The sequence below is a fragment of the Leptodactylus fuscus genome, chromosome 1 (genome assembly GCF_031893055.1).
Source record: "Leptodactylus fuscus isolate aLepFus1 chromosome 1, aLepFus1.hap2, whole genome shotgun sequence".
Classification (NCBI taxonomy): domain Eukaryota; kingdom Metazoa; phylum Chordata; class Amphibia; order Anura; family Leptodactylidae; genus Leptodactylus; species Leptodactylus fuscus.
Window position 1 is genome coordinate 2862336 of NC_134265.1, and position 15712 is coordinate 2878047.

The 15712-nt window shown below is 52.2% G+C and overlaps 1 protein-coding gene across 5 annotated transcripts in view; it reads right to left on the reverse strand.

Annotated features, from left to right (window-relative positions):
- Positions 1–13603: 13603 nt before the first annotated feature.
- Positions 13604–15712, reverse strand: part of CNTFR (ciliary neurotrophic factor receptor) — a 425728-nt gene continuing 423619 nt past the window's right edge. For 3 of the 5 annotated variants that reach the window (XM_075267223.1, XM_075267215.1, XM_075267233.1), the window contains one exon: positions 15094–15254. In XM_075267223.1, coding sequence (XP_075123324.1) covers positions 15094–15254 — 161 coding nt within the window. Of the gene's footprint in view, positions 14405–15093; positions 15255–15712 lie in introns of those variants that run through there. The other 2 variants (XM_075267249.1, XM_075267240.1) reach the window with 1 other exon arrangement.

A 15712-nucleotide genomic window follows, 5' to 3' on the forward strand; every position in this document is an offset into this window, starting at 1 on the left:
CAGATTCATGTCCCCTCCATCTCTGCCCCCAGATTCAGGTTCCCCCATCTCTGCCCCCAGATTCATGTCCCCCCATCTCTGCCCCCAGATTCATGTCCCCCCATCTCTGCCCCCAGATTCATGTCCCCTCCATCTCTGCCCCCAGATTCATGTCCCCCCCATCTCTGCCCCCAGATTCATGTCCCCTCCATCTCTTCCCCCAGATTCATGTCCCCTCCATCTCTGCCCCCAGATTCATATCCTCTCCATCTCTGCCCCCAATGTCATGCCATCCTCTCCTTTATCTGCCCCCAGTTTCACGTTCCACCTTAGTACACATTACACTTACCTTCTCTTCGTTCCCCGCTGCACTCTGCGCGCCTCTCTCTCTCACTGGCGCACAGTTGTAGATGCGATGTGACATCATCACATCGCGTCTACAAGCCAGTAGCCGGCGGCAGCGGCGAAGCGAGGAGCTGACCTGTGTCAGCTCCTTGCTTCAGCCGCTTATGTGTTCAACTCAGATCTGCGTCCTCTGGACACAGATCTGAGTTGAAATCGGGACATACCTCCCTCCAACCGGGACCGTGGGACACGTCACCGAAATCGTGAATGTCACGCGGAAATCGGGACGATTGGGAGGTATGCTACTGGTATATTATCGATGTATACAGGACAGTATAGTAGACTGGTGGATGATACTGTATATACTACTGGTGTATTATAGATGTATACAGGACAGTATAGTAGACTGGTGGATGATACTGTATATACTACTGGTGTATTATAGATGAATATAGGACATAGGATGTATATAGGATTTGATTTGATTTGCTCTATAGGCAGTAATTCTCTTCTGTGACCACCAGGTGGTGGCAGCGCTCTGTATATGTCTTGTCTCTTCTATATGAGGACATATTGTCTATATTGTTTATATTGTTTATTACCGCCTGCTCATGACTAGAGATGAACGAACCGTTCAAGGGTCAGTTCATGATGAGGGTCCTTGGATCAGACCATTCCCTGCCGTCCCACCAGCGGCACAATGCGGGGTATTTTCTGCCCCTGTGTGTTGGTAGGACAGGCGGAATTTTTAATTAGCCAAATAAATTGCACATGGCTGGCCCCTATAAGAGGGCACCGAGACCCTCCCCCGTGTGGGACAGGTGGGGGTAGGACTCTCTGTCCTTAGGGCTCAGCTCCAGGGCTTACCGGGTCCTGATGTCCCCTATCCTCTTTATTTGTTAGGAGGATTCCTTAAGAGATATCCGTGACTCCATCACCCAGCTCTCTATAATACATGGCACTGATGGGCGCTCTCCATCTTTACCCTCCATGGATCGGTTACATGTTGAGGACGTCTCCGGCCCATCCGAGGACGAGCAGTCCAGTATTGCCAGCAGACCCATTTGTCATTGGGATAAAACATCCAAACTGCTGAAGTCCATCCAGACAAGGGACCAGGATGTAGATGGAGAAGTCTCCGCGTCCACCTCTGGAGGTGATGGGCCTTCCATGTAGACGCTGCTCTGATTAAAGTCATGGAGAAAGAATGGAAGTTTACGGATAAGGCTCATGTTGCTTCCAGGGTCTGTAAGAACATGTTCCCTATTGACTCGGCCTCGCCAAAAGTGGACCTGGCGGGAGCAAAGTTGTCCCGACGCACTATCGTCCCCATGGAAGACGGATCTAAGCTACAAGACCTGTTGGATAGGAGGGTTGTTTCCACCTTACAGAAAGCCTACTCCATGGCATCAGCGCAGTCGGCAGTAGCCAACTCAACGGCCAAAGTTTTGGATTTCCTTCGCTCCCGCTTGGCGCGGTTGCAGCATGACATCGACGCTGGCGTGGGCAGGGATGATATTCTGGCCTCCATGAATTCCATCCAGCTGGCGGCCGACTTCCTGAGTGAGGCGTCTAGACAACAGCTCAAGCTGTCTTCAATAAACGAGGCCCAAACAACCATTGTGGCTCAGACCATGGAGAGCCGACCTTCCATCAAAATATGCGCTCTGTGGGCTTCTCTTTCAGCCCGGGCGAGTTTGTGGTTGCGGATTAGACGATCTGATGGAAGACCTCGCAGAAGACAAAGGAAGATCTTTGTCTCAGGCCTCTAGAGGTAGAAGACCGCCCCCAGCTAGGGGTCGTGGAGCCTCTTCCTATCCTAGAGCTCAGCCTCAAAGACGAGCCAGATTACGCTCTAGAGGACGCTTATCTTCACGTCCCCATCTATCATCCACACAGAAGATATCTAAGGATCGCCATCCAGATGTCTGGCCACAGAGAACACTTCCAGTTCACCGCCGTTCCCTTTGGCATTTCTTCAGCTCCCTACATCTTCACCAAGGTGGTCGCCCCCCCGTCGCCACCGCACTGAGACTAAGAGGCCTATTTGTGGTTCCTTATTTGGGCGACTGGCTCATAAAAGCTCAGTCTATTAAAGTTCTTCAACATCATCTTCGGATCGCCATAGCCTTCCTTCAACAGTTACGATGGCTGATCAACTGGGAGAAATCTGAAATAGTGCCAGCTTCCCAGAGTACGTTCCTCGGTTTCATTCTGGATTCCCAGAACATGCAGATCTCTCACCAGCCCAAGGAGATTGAAGATAGAGGCGGCCGCCCATTTCCTCCTCAAAACTCGGTGCGTTACCATCCGGACCGCCATGAGTTCTTGGCCTGATGTCATCCTCGACCAGGGCGGTCCCTTGGGCTTCATGGCATTTGTGTCCCCTTCAGATGGAAGGGTTGAGCGCCTGGAACAGGTCTCCACGGGGATTGTAAAAGAAGATCTGCCTCTCTCCCAGTACCCGTCTTTCCCTCAGATGTCGGTCGGACAATATGACCACAGTGATATACATCAACAAGCAAGGGGGCACCAGGTCTCCACCACTCTTGAGAACCACAAACTTAATCTTCACTTGGGCAGAGAAGAACCTATCCCATTTATCCGCTGTTCACATCAAGGGCTCCCTGAACATAGTAGCGGGTCAGTTGAGTCGGGGTATCACCGTATCCGGAGACTGGTCTCCATATCCAGACGTGTTTCAACAGATCGCCCAAAGATGGGGTCTCCCAGAGGTCGATCTTATGGTGACCCGACTCAACGCCAAGGTGGAAACCTTCTGCTCTTTGTACCAGGAGGACAATCCCTTGGCAGTGGATGCCCTGTCCATCCCATGGAGGTTCAGGCTGATATACATCTTCTCTCCAATTCCCATCATACCCAAGGTATTGATGAAGATAAGACAGGACCAAGTCTCGGGAATCGCCATAATCCTGTTCTGGCCGAAAAGGACTTGGTTTGCCCAGCTCATGAGGATGAGTCAAGGCGTTTACTGGAGGCTTCCCCCTCTCCCAGACCTGGTAACTCAAGGACAGCTGGCCTGCCAGGATCTGAGGAGACTCAACCTGACAGCCAGGAGGTTGACCAGTCCCTATTGAGGACTAGCGGACTCTCAAGAGCTATCCTGAAGACGCTTACATGTGCCCGGGCGGGATCAACTAACAAAAATTACCACAGGATCGGTAATCTATTTAATTCCTGGTGCCAGGAGGTGGACTCCTCGGATCCCTCAGTGGAGGCGATCCTGGACTTCCTTCAGGACGGGCTAGACGAGGGGCTCTCTGTTGCTACCCTGAAGGTACACGTAGTCGCTTTGTCCGCCTATCTGGGGAGGCGTTTATCTCAATACTCTCTTATAAGAACCTTTTTACAGGGTACTGGGAGGTTGAGACCAGCAGTCACTGCTCGCGTCCACAAATGGGACCTCAGTACAGTCCTGACAGCACTATGTGAAGACCCTTTCGAGCCTCTAGAAGACGCAGAGCTGAAGTTCCTCACCTTTAAAACAGTTTCCTCCTGGCCATAACATCGGCCAAGAGGTTAGGTGAGTTACAGGCATTCTCCTCCGAAGGACCGTACACCATCTTCTTCGAGGATAGAGTCCAGCTCAGATACCTCCCTGGATTTAGGCCTAAGGTACCTTCTATTTCCAACATGGAGCAGTTGGTTTTGTTACCGGTCTTCCACCCGTCTCCGTCTTCAGTGGATGAAATCAGATCCATGCCTTGGATTTATCCAGATGTCTGAGGATCTATATAGAGCGCACTCGCTCCTTCAGAAGAGCGGAAAACCTCCTTGTCAACTTTGTAGGAAGACAGAGGGGCCTCAAGGCGTCTAAACCCACCATATACAGGTGGGTGAGGGAGGTGATTAGAACAGCTCAGGGTCTGCCTCCACCTGCCTTCCTGAGAGCACATTCTACGAGGTCGGTGGTGACCCCATGGGCCGAGAAGCGGGCTTTACCCCTCGAGCAGATCTGCGCCGCTGCCGCATGGTCCTCAAACTCCACTCCACCAAACACTACAGATTATGTAGCCGTTCTGCAGAAGCCTTCGGGCGTGCGGTACTAAGCTCGGTTGAGCGACAAAACCCGCCCTAGGGGCTTACTTGTCATCTCCCCGTATTGTGCTGCTGTTGGGACTAAGGGAAAACAGATTATCTACATAATCATCCATTCATGTGCTGTCTGACCCTCGGGGGGGCCCCTGGGGACCTCTGTAACCTCTTTCTGGATCTCTAAGGCAAACACAACGAAGTAATGTCACAGCGACAGGTAAGTCTATGGGATGTGACCAGCCGGGTACAGGAGACCAAACTGGAGGGGACTTTACACCTGTCTGATGTCTGAGGGTGTCTATACAGAGGGCACTGGAGTGAGAAGGCTGAGAAGTGTCCAAAAATGAGCCCTCATTGGGTAGTGGTAACCGTGGTATCAATGGTGGTGGTCTACTGAGCAGCTGGTGGTGTGAAATCTACAGGACGGAGCAGGTGCAGGAGACGTCTGGCTGTAGCGCTCTCCTCGGTATCGTCTGGTTGTAGCGCTCTCCTCGGTATCGTCTGGTTGTAGCGCTCTCCTCGGTATCGTCTGGTTGTAGCGCTCTCCTCGGTATCGTCTGGTTGTAGCGCTCTCCTCGGTATCGTCTGGTTGTAGCGCTCTCCCCAGTGATGTCTGGTTGTAGCGCTCTCCTCGGTGATGTCTGGCTGTAGCGCTCTCCTCGGTATCGTCTGGCTGTAGCGCTCTCCTCGGTATCGTCTGGCTGTAGCGCTCTCCTCGGTGATGTCTGGCTGTAGCGCTCTCCTCGGTGATGTCTGGCTGTAGCGCTCTCCTCGGTATCGTCTGGCTGTAGCGCTCTCCTCGGTATCGTCTGGCTGTAGCGCTCTCCTCGGTATCGTCTGGCTGTAGCGCTCTCCTCGGTGATGTCTGGTTGTAGCGCTCTCCTCGGTGATGTCTGGCTGTAGCGCTCTCCTCGGTATCGTCTGGCTGTAGCGCTCTCCTCAGTATCGTCTGGTTGTAGCGCTCTCCTCGGTATCGTCTGGTTGTAGCGCTCTCCTCGGTGACGTCTGGCTGTAGCGCTCTCCTCGGTATCGTCTGGTTGTAGCGCTCTCCTCGGTGACGTCTGATTGTAGTGCTCTCCTCGATAACATCTAGTTGTAGCGCTCTCTTCCGTAACGTCTGATTGTAGCGCTCTCCTCGATAACGTCTGATTGTAGTGCTCTCCTCGATAACGTCTGGTTGTAGCACTCTCCTCGATAACGTCTGGTTGTAGCACTCTCCTCGATAACGTCTGGTTGTAGCGCTCTCCTCAGTAACGTCTAATTGTAGCGCTCTCCTCTATAACGTCTGGTTGTAGCGCTCTCCTCGATAACGTCTGGCTGTAGCGCTCTCCTCGATAACGTCTGGCTGTAGCGCTCTCCTCGGTGACATCTCATTGTAGCGCTCTCCTTGGTAACTTCTGGTTGTAGCGCTCTCCTCAGTGACATCTGATTGAAGTGCTCTCCTCGGTGGAGTCGGTCGGTCTCCTCAGTGATATGTGATTGTAGCACTCTCCTCGGTGACGTCTGATTGTAGCGCTCTCCTTGGTAACCTCTGGTTGTAGCGCTCTCCTCGGTGACGTCTGATTGTAGCGCTCTCCTCGGTAACGTCTGGCTGTAGCGCTCTCTTCGATAACGTCTGGTCGTAGCGCTCTCCTCGATAACGTCTGGTCGTAGCGCTCTCCTTGATAACGTCTGGTCGTAGCGCTCTCCTTGGTAACGTCTGGTCGTAGCGCTCTTTTCGGTCATGTCTGATTGTAGCACTCTCCTCAGTAACATCTGGTTGTAGTGCTCTCCTCGGTAATGTCTGATTGTAGCGCTCTCCTCTGTGACGCCTGCTTGTAGCCCTCTTCTTGGTGATGTCTGGTTCTAGCACTCTCCTCGGTGACGTCTGATTGAAGTGCTCTCCTCGGTGAAGTCGGTCGGTCTCCCCGGTGATGTCTGGCACTCTCCTGTGATTGGGCTTCCAGCAGTCACATGGGCACGCTGAGTGTCATACATCACCAGGAGAGCACCAGAAGCCACGAGGAGGTCAAATAGAGGTGAGGGGACTTGAATAGAGATTGTTTTTTTTATCGTTGTCACCTCCCCCGGACCTCCACCTAGTATACTCCGAGGTCTGCAGAGACCCCACAGGATAATAAGATATTCGGTTTTGTTAGAAACCAATTTGGAATATTGGCTTCGCCCATCTCCTGACCTCAGCCGGTACAACTACATCACATGAAGATACAGAAGTGACCATAGTCTCCTGGTCCACTTGTGAGGAGCTCAGAGGACATGTTGTAGACACCTGGCCACATGTGGGACATTCCTGCACAAGCCAGCAGCTGGATCCTGGGACTAGTGACACGTTTTTGGAGTATACAGTGGACACTTGGCGGAACTTGTCAGGATGGTTTTTGGACTTTATTCAGGGCAGATGATCTCATGGCCGCCTCATGTGGTTTCATGTAGTTTGGTCTCATGTAGGACGGGGCTGGACCCAACATATGGACTGCAGCCACTGAATCCCCAAAAATTTCACGGCAAAGCATTGAAGTCAACATCTCCGACATAGAAGATCCATAACACACGACCCTGCTGGTGAGAAGTAGTCAGTGCCGTCCAGTGGAGGAGGAGGAGGAGGAGGAGGATGTGTATTTATAGAGGAAATCCCATATTAATGTGCTGAGTGCAGGAAGGGCGGGGGGAGCAGCCTGCGTGTGGCCCCCACATCATTACCCAGCTCAGACCTCCATTACCGTCTCCTCTCCATCCATCACCAAGTGTTTACTGAGCTCTCCGGCTGCGGAAACTGACGTATAAATAATAGAATCGATCACGTATGCCATTAGATAAACATCACACCAACAAGGGACAATGTCCCCTCACCAGCACTCCACCACCCCGCCAGGACTCCAGCAACCTCCCAGCACTCCACTACCCACCCACCAGCACTGCACCACCCCGCTAGGACTCCAGGAACCCCCCAGCACTCCACTATCCGCCCACCAGCACTCCACCCCCCCCCCAGGACTCCAGGAACTCCCCAGCACTCTACTATGCACCCACCAGCACTCCAGCACTCTGTCAGGACTCCAGGAACCCCCCAGCACTCCACTACCCACCCACCAGCACTCCAGCAGGACTCCAGGAACCCCCCCAGCACTCCACTACCCACCCACCAGCATTGCACCACCCCGCCAGGACTCCAGTAACCCCCCAGCACTCCATAACCCACCCACCAGCACTCCACCACCCCGCAAGGACTACAGGAACCCCCCAGCACTCTACTATGCACCCACCAGCACTCCACCACCCTGCCAGGACTCCAGGAACCCCCAGCACTCCACTACCCACCCACCAGTGCTCCACCACCTTATGTCAGAACTCCAGGGACCCTCAAGCACTCCACTACTTACCCACCAGCACTCCACCACCCCGCCAGGACTCCAGGAACCCCCAAGCACTCCACTACCCATCCACCAGCACTCCACCACCCCGCCAGGACTCCAGGAACCCCCCAGCACTCCACTACCCACCCACCAGCACCCACCACCCCGCCAGGACTCCAGGAACCCCCCAGCACTCCACTAACCACCCACCAGCACTCCACCACCTTCTGCCAGGACTCCAGGAACCCCCCAGCACTCCACTACCCACCCACCAGCACTCCACCACCTTCTGCCAGGACTCCAGGAACCCCCCAGCACTCCACTACACACCAGCACTCCACCACCTTCTGCCAGGACTCCAGGAACCTCCTAGCACTTCACTACCCACCAGCGCTCCATCACCCTGCCAGGACTCCAGGAACTCCCCAACACTCCACTACACACCCACCAGCACTCCACCACCTTCTGCCAGGACTCCAGGAACCCCCTAGCACTCCCTTACCCCCCCAGCACTCCACTACCCACCCACCAGCACTCCACCACCCCGCCAGGACTACAGGAACCCCCCAGCACTCCACTACTCGCCCACCAGCACTCCACCACCCTGCCAGGACCCCCCCTCCCCAGCCAGCACTCCAATTCCCCCCCGCCAACACTCTGGCATCCGCTCTTGCCAGCAATAAACCCCACCCCACCAAGACTCCACTCTCCAGGAACCCTTTAACTACCCCCTACCAGTACTGCACCCACCCATAGCCAGGGCTTCATCCTCACGCCAGCTCTCTCCCCCCCACCTTGCCAGGATTTCCTTAATCTTACAAGACACTTGCTCATTACTTCTCCAGAGCAGTGTGGGAACTCAATGGATGCCAATCCCGCCGGCCACCTTCTTCTCTTGTCGCCCCCTATGACATTAGTGCTACAATATTTTTCCCCTTATACATCACATATCAGACATAGAATATTAGGCGGCTCCGCACGGGACGCACTCGCAGCAGATTCACCTACGTAAAAAAAACACCAAACCTCACCGTGAGATGCAAAAATTCCCCAGATTGTATTTTTCTATCTCCAGCGGCTTCCATTACACTGCTGACTTTCACTCTTTGCGATCCTGCCATTACCCTTTGAATTCTGGTACAAAAATGCCCCAACTTGGGTGTTTTGTTTTTTTTTGATGTGGCAGAATCCAGGAAATTCTCCTTCTGATTTAAGGTTGGACCCGTCTTGTGTGAATGGACTCTTATAATGTTCAGGGACCTCCAGGACCTTTCAGTTCCAAACCTCCCAGTCCCCGGTGATCGCCGCCCGCACGAGTGACTATTTGTGTTCTGCGGATTATTATCACATCCGTCCTGGTAAGGAGCAGAGCCCGGATATTATGGAGTTGCCCTTTAAGCCTCCGCCTAGAATTGGGCTGTTAACAATGTCGCAGTCGCGTCTCTTCTCTGTTACCACGACTCTGGGTAATCTGCCTCGCGTGACGACGTCCGATCCAATCTAATAATCTGATTCCTCCCCATCTGTTGTGTCTGCGCCAATTACACCGGCCCGACAAACACCAAACACCGGGAAATCCGGCAAAAGTGACAGAAAGCAGAAGAGCTGCCGGGAAAACAGAACCTTACTGAGACAACTATGGGGGGAGGGGCAGGTGGATGGCAGAGGAGGAGGAGGAGGGTAGATGATGTATGGAGGGGGCAGATAAGAGGTGGAGGGGAGACACAGGAGGGGGCAGATGATGGGTAGAGAGGTGGGAGGGGGGCATTGGATGGGTGGAGAGGGGACAGGGGACAAGTGAAGGAGGGGCAGGTGTTGGGTGGAGAGGGGGCAGATGATGACTGGTAGGGGGAGGAGCCAATGACGGGTGCAGATGGTTAGCGGAGGGGGCACAGATGGAGGATGGTGAAGGACTGAGCTGTAAAGATATAACATAAGTCCAATCCTCTGAGCTGTGATGCCAACGTCTTATCACACTGACTCCTCATTGTCCGGTGGCTCCTATGCGGCACAGCTGGCTATTGTTCTGCTCCAGTGACAGCCACTGACATCAGGAGCTGTCTGGGATATCCATGACGGGACGGAAGAGTTCATGCGATAGCCATGGCGGCACACGTGGCTCAGTCATCATCCGGTCAGATCAATGTGTGATCCATACAGGTAATAGAAGGGGCGGGGCTGTGACCACCTCGGTGCAGACGGTCATATACAAGTCACAGCTCGCACTGGGTATCTCAGCACAATTGTGTTGCACTTCTTCTCGCTCTTCTCAAGGACAGGATTGCCTATGTTAACCCTTTCCTGTCCTCCTTCCCAGTCAGCTGCAGTCACCACAACTATCCTGCGTGTCCCAGCCTGACATCACACGTGTGGCTCCGTCTCCGCACCTTGTACTGACATGGCTGCCGCTATTCTCCTCGTTTTACCTGCACTGACAGTCCTGACACTTAGGATGCTACAGACAGGAGTCCTGGTAATGCCGCTACAAAGAGTCCTGCACATCTAGGACACACAGGATAGTTGTGCCAGAAAATGGAAAGCACAAAGGGCAGTGAAGAGTTAAACAGGGCGTTTCATATGGATGACTTACAGTAACTCAGCACTGCCACCATGAAGCCAGTGGCCCCTCTGTGCACCTGCAGCCCAGCAGACCCCTGTGCAGAAGACGAGGAGGCGGCGGCAGCAGCGGCGGAGGAGGAGGAGGAGCGCACGTCATGAAATGGGCACATTGAATGAACAACCTCTGTTTATATACAGCTATAAAAAGGAGGGAGGGACGGAAGGAGGGAGGGAAGGAAGGAGGGACGGAAGGAGGGAGGGATGGAAAGAGGGAGGGAAGGAGGGAGGGACGGAAGGAAGGAGGGAGGGAAGGAAGGAAGGAGGGAGGGAAGAAAGGAAGGAAGGAGGGAGGGATGGAAAGAGGGAGGGAAGGAGAGGAAGGAAGGAGGGAGGGACGGAAGGAAGGAGGGAAGGAGAGGAAGGAAGGAAGGAGGGAGGAAGGAGAGGAAGGAAGGAGGGAGGGACGGAAGGAGGGAGGGACGGAAGGAGGGAAGGACGGAAGGAGGGAGGGACGGAAGGAGGGAGGAAGGGAGGGAAGGAAGGAGGGAGGGACGGAAGGAGGGAGGGAGGGACGGAAGGAGGGAGGGAGGGAAAGAGAGGAAGGAGGGAGGGAAGGAAAGAGAGGAAGGAGGGAGGGATGGAAGGAGAGGAAGAAAGGAGGGAGGGAAGGAGGGAGGGAAGGAGGGAGGGGGGACGGAAGGAGGGAGGGAAGGAAGGAGAGGGAGGGAGGGAGGGAAGGAGGGCCAGAAGGAAGGCGGGAGGGAAGGAAGGAGGAGAGAAAGGGAGGAGGGAAGTATGGCCACATGGTGGCTCAGTGGTTAGCACTACAGCCTTGCAGTGCTGGAGTCCTGGTGTTCAAATCCCACCAAGGGCAAAAAACCATCTGCCTGTAGCTTGTATGTTCTCCCCGTGTTTGCATGGATTTCCATCCCATATTCCAAAGACATACTGATAGGGAAAATGTACATTGTGAGCTGCATGTGGGGGTGGAGGGCTCACAATCTACATTAAGAGAAAAGGGAGGAAGGATGGATAGAAGGAAGGAGGAAAGGAAAGAAGGATAAATGGAAGGTGGAGAGGAAGGAGGGATGAAAGGAAAGTGGAAAGGAGGGAGAAGGGAAAGAAAGAAGAAAAATGGAGGTGAAGGAAGGACAAAAGAAGGTAAAACCAAGGAGGAAGGGAAGGGAAGGGAAGTTTTTCTCTCCTGATTTTTTTTTCTTAACGTTTTTCTCTTTTTAATACTAGCATCAACTTTATTAAATACTGAACCCACGAGGGGGCGGAGCTGCTTTACAAAATATGGGTGTTCCCGGGGAGGGAGGGGTTAAAGGTGCCTGATCTCAATACTGCAACCTGCTGCCATTATATAATAGAGCGCCCCCTCTCAGCAACATAGGCAAGACCAGGGGTTCACTGACTTACACAACCTCTATGGAGGTGATAGAGGGGCCCCCAAATCCTTTGCAGCTCTGGATGTGAGTAGAAGGCTGGGCTCAGTCCAGTAGTCACTGCAGATTTTTGTCCTCCAGAGCTGCACTCATACTTCTGCCTCTCACGGCCCTACAGTCATCGCTACCTATAATTTCCCTGTACAAACACTGCACCAGCAGAGGGCGCTAAGGGAGTCATCAGGATCCTGCCTGCAGCTCTGGATGTGACTGGAGTATAACAATCACTACGTTATATGGAGACTTGACCTTAAGGTGATCCTGAGACATAGAGCTGAGACTTGAATGTGACTGCTGTGTGGGGGAGGGGACCTGATTCCTCCATGACACTGTGTATATACCGTATATATATATATATATCCTGGGGTTCAGCCTCCAATCTGTAGGTTTTTTGGGGCGCGGTATTTTAGTGCACAGAGGGTAGAAGCGTCATTCCAGCGGTCGGACCATATTTAAAGGGCGACTCTCGTCTCCTGTGATATTTGGCGGATCGGCGCGGGGATCCCTCCTGAGTCACAAGGTAAAGAAATTAGATAACGAGTTTTTATTAAATCCCTTTATTCTCGACCTAAACATCTTCCTCATCATGCCTCAGGCTGGAGCACAGATTTCATATTCACTTGGGAGGAGCTTTCTCCTGTGCTCACTGCTGCCCCCTGCTGTGTAATGAGAGTATGAGCTGCCAAGTACATCATAGAGGTAAATGGGGGGGGCTGCGGCTTCCTGCTACGGTCCGTACTTCATCCCACCTTGTGGCTCCATCTAGCCCTAAGTCAGTCCAGTCACCATCCAGAAGACAGCGCCCCCCTCAGGGCATCTCATGTCTTTCCGACCACAATCAGTCCAATTGTGATCTAATACTGCGGCTGGTAGGTAACGGTCCCCAATTCACATATACACCATCTCAGGGGCTTCGTAGACGTTTCTGCCCCCTCTTCTCTATGTAACATTCACCTTTTCATTGGATGTTAAGAACAAATCCACCCAGTCAGTGACTGATAGCACCCCCGACTGGAGGCAGGACCTCAGTGACTACACACAGAGCACGGTACTTATGCATTACTTAAAGGGAGTCTGTCAGAACCCAAACAGATCAGCCCGACCTTGCAGATAGATAGGTGGTGGTCTCCTGAACCGTACGCTGTTTCCCCCTCGTGAATGGCGGCCTCCATTGCCGAGATATCACCATGCACGTTGGCCCTTGGACTCCGCCATTGCTCCAGAGAGCTCATTTGCATATTGCTATAAACGGTAATATCTCTGGAACGGGGGCAGGGACTGACAAGGGGGAAACACTGTCTGATTCAGGTGACCCTACTCTATCTGTCTGCGGGGACGGGGTGATATGCTGGGGGTCTAGTGACACTCCCTTTAAGAACCACATACAATTATATGGGGCTCTGTAATGTCCATGCGGGCGCTCGGGGCGTGTTTGGACTTTGTGGGTCCCTGATTTTAAGGCTGTTAGACAACGTTGGATCATTTTTCTATTTCCTGTGACCAGTAGAGATTAAATTTATATTGAAATTTATGGCTAAAATTTTGGTAAAATTTTCAGTGACCTGGATGACGTGTCTATTGTACTATTATTGGGGCACTAGATGCTAACTAATGATTTCTATGCTCCACTGACCTCTGCTGATTGGGGGTCACCTGTGCCCCCCCTCTACTGCCCTACCGTATCGGCCGCCCCTCGTCCACAAGTCAAAGCTGGGTGGAAATGCTCCTCAACAACAAGATACAGAAGAATCCCAGAAAAAACCTTGTGAGGAGCCCCCCCGCAGAGGCTGACCCCCGCTGACCCCTTCCAGTCATGTGACATTCTATGCGGTAGTGAGACCAGCGCCGCCCCCCTTCCCCCCTCCATTTTTTTTTTGTTCCAGGACACCATGAAATTGAGGAGAAAGTCTCAGAAATGTATGAAAAGTTTTCGGATGAAACGGGGTCGACTGTTCAGAGTTCATAAGAAAAAGGTTCATTAATCCCGGACGCCCGGAGCAGCGCCATTGTCACTTGCCCTTCCCCCAGTGGAGCGTCGCACCGGAAACTGACAAAATTTGAGTTTTTTTTTTCCCTGTGGTATCAAATTAAAGATAACAAAAAATTCCAAAAAATTACAATGTACAAAAAAAAAAAAAGCGGCAGAATAAGGTGAGTGAAGGGTTTGGGTGACATCGTCCTGTGGCTCAGAAGATTCCGGAAGTTCTGCGCGACTTCCAGCTTTTATTATTTCGGGAAAGACGTCAGCGTTGAGCATTGACCCGGGAAGCACAGCATGGTGGGAAAGAAACGTAGCAGTTGCGTCTTTGGCATGGCGGTATAGCTGTATGATCCCATGACGATCCTCGCTATTGAGTCTGTGGCTCCTCCCACGGCTGTGAGTTGGCTTTGCCCCTCCCCGTTGTCGTTTTGGCAGCCATGTTTTTTTTTTTTTAATACTTCCGCATTGTATCAAGGTTCAGTCTCATTGTTTGCTGATTGTTTTTCTCGGCGCCGCACCGCGCCGAGCTCCGTTCTCGGTTGGATTTGTCCATTGCTCCAAAGAAAGAAGAGATATTTCTTAACCAATGAAGATAACATGAAAATAAGTTGTATCCTCCGTAACATGTGCAAAATAGAGAAAAAAATATTACAATACTTTATGTAGGAATGCGGCAAAGGAATCTGCAACGAGAAAACAAAAGGGGGGGGGGTGAGGTCATGGCGGGAACGTGCGCTGCGGCACGTGAAGTGCTTGTGGTGTATCACATGACATTTTATGGCTTCACATGTGGAGGTAATAGGAGAAGAGGAAAAAAAACTGATACATTGTACTATGCTTAAGTGGAGGGGGCGGAGCATGACACTGAGGTTCTGCAGGGGTTGGACTCTGAACTCCTGTCTCATGCTCCACCCCCTCGGTTCCTGCACATTGCATAATCTAGTGTTTTGGAGGGTTCCTTCCATACATGGAGTTTGGCTATGGACTCCTGTAAGTCCTGATTCTTAAAGGGATTGTCCACTCTATACTCTATACAATATACTTTGTGCTTTTATTTTATTCCTAGATCTCTGCCTAGTGTGAACTGGAACATGTTTATATCCAAAACCAGAAAACCCAATCCTGACCTAATACCTCCCACAACTGATGGTTTGTTCCAATGTCTTGGACAGCAGAGCTTGTACCCGTTGCTGTGTTCCGCTTACAGAACTTTACCACTGCTCCTACATTGTAACCAGAATCAGCAGTGTCAGCAGGACTAGGCCGGGGTGTTCCCATAACTGCGCCCCAGCCCCATAGTAACCTGACGGTAATAACACCCCGCAATCACATCATACAATCACATCTTACAATCACATCATACAATCACATCTTACCACATAAGCAAAATCCCAACTGGAACCAGTAACAATATGGAGACCCAGGATACTCTGACGGCCGCTGCTCCAACTGTGGTTTCTGGGTCACATGGTTTGGTGGTTGGTGGCGCCACGTAAGTCGTCGTGGTTGTGGTCGTGATTGTCGTCGTAGTTTCTGAAAGGGAGAGTAATTCGGTTATTATCCATGGGATGCTCAACTCATAGAAAGAGGTTATACAACAGTCGCAACAACCTCCAACCAATCATAGACCAATCATTGTCTGGGCCAATCACTGCTCAAAACAATCAGCAATGAGATTAATCACTAATCAGGTCAATCGTCGCGGCGTCACTTACTGATCCCGACCCCTGCCAGGAATGTAAGTATATAGGGCCCCGTATTGTACTGTCCTATATAATGTATTGCCTTGACTTGCCTTTTGTCAGTGACCCCATGTCGGGTGTCCCGGGTGTCCCATCTGCACCTCCTCTATCCTGATAACTGGTTTCCGCGCTCTGCACTCTACTGAAACGGCTCTCACAAAAGTCTCCAATGATCTCCTAATGGCTAAATCCAATGGTGACTTCTCTCTTCTTATTCTTCTGGACCTCTCTGCAGCTTGTGACACTGTT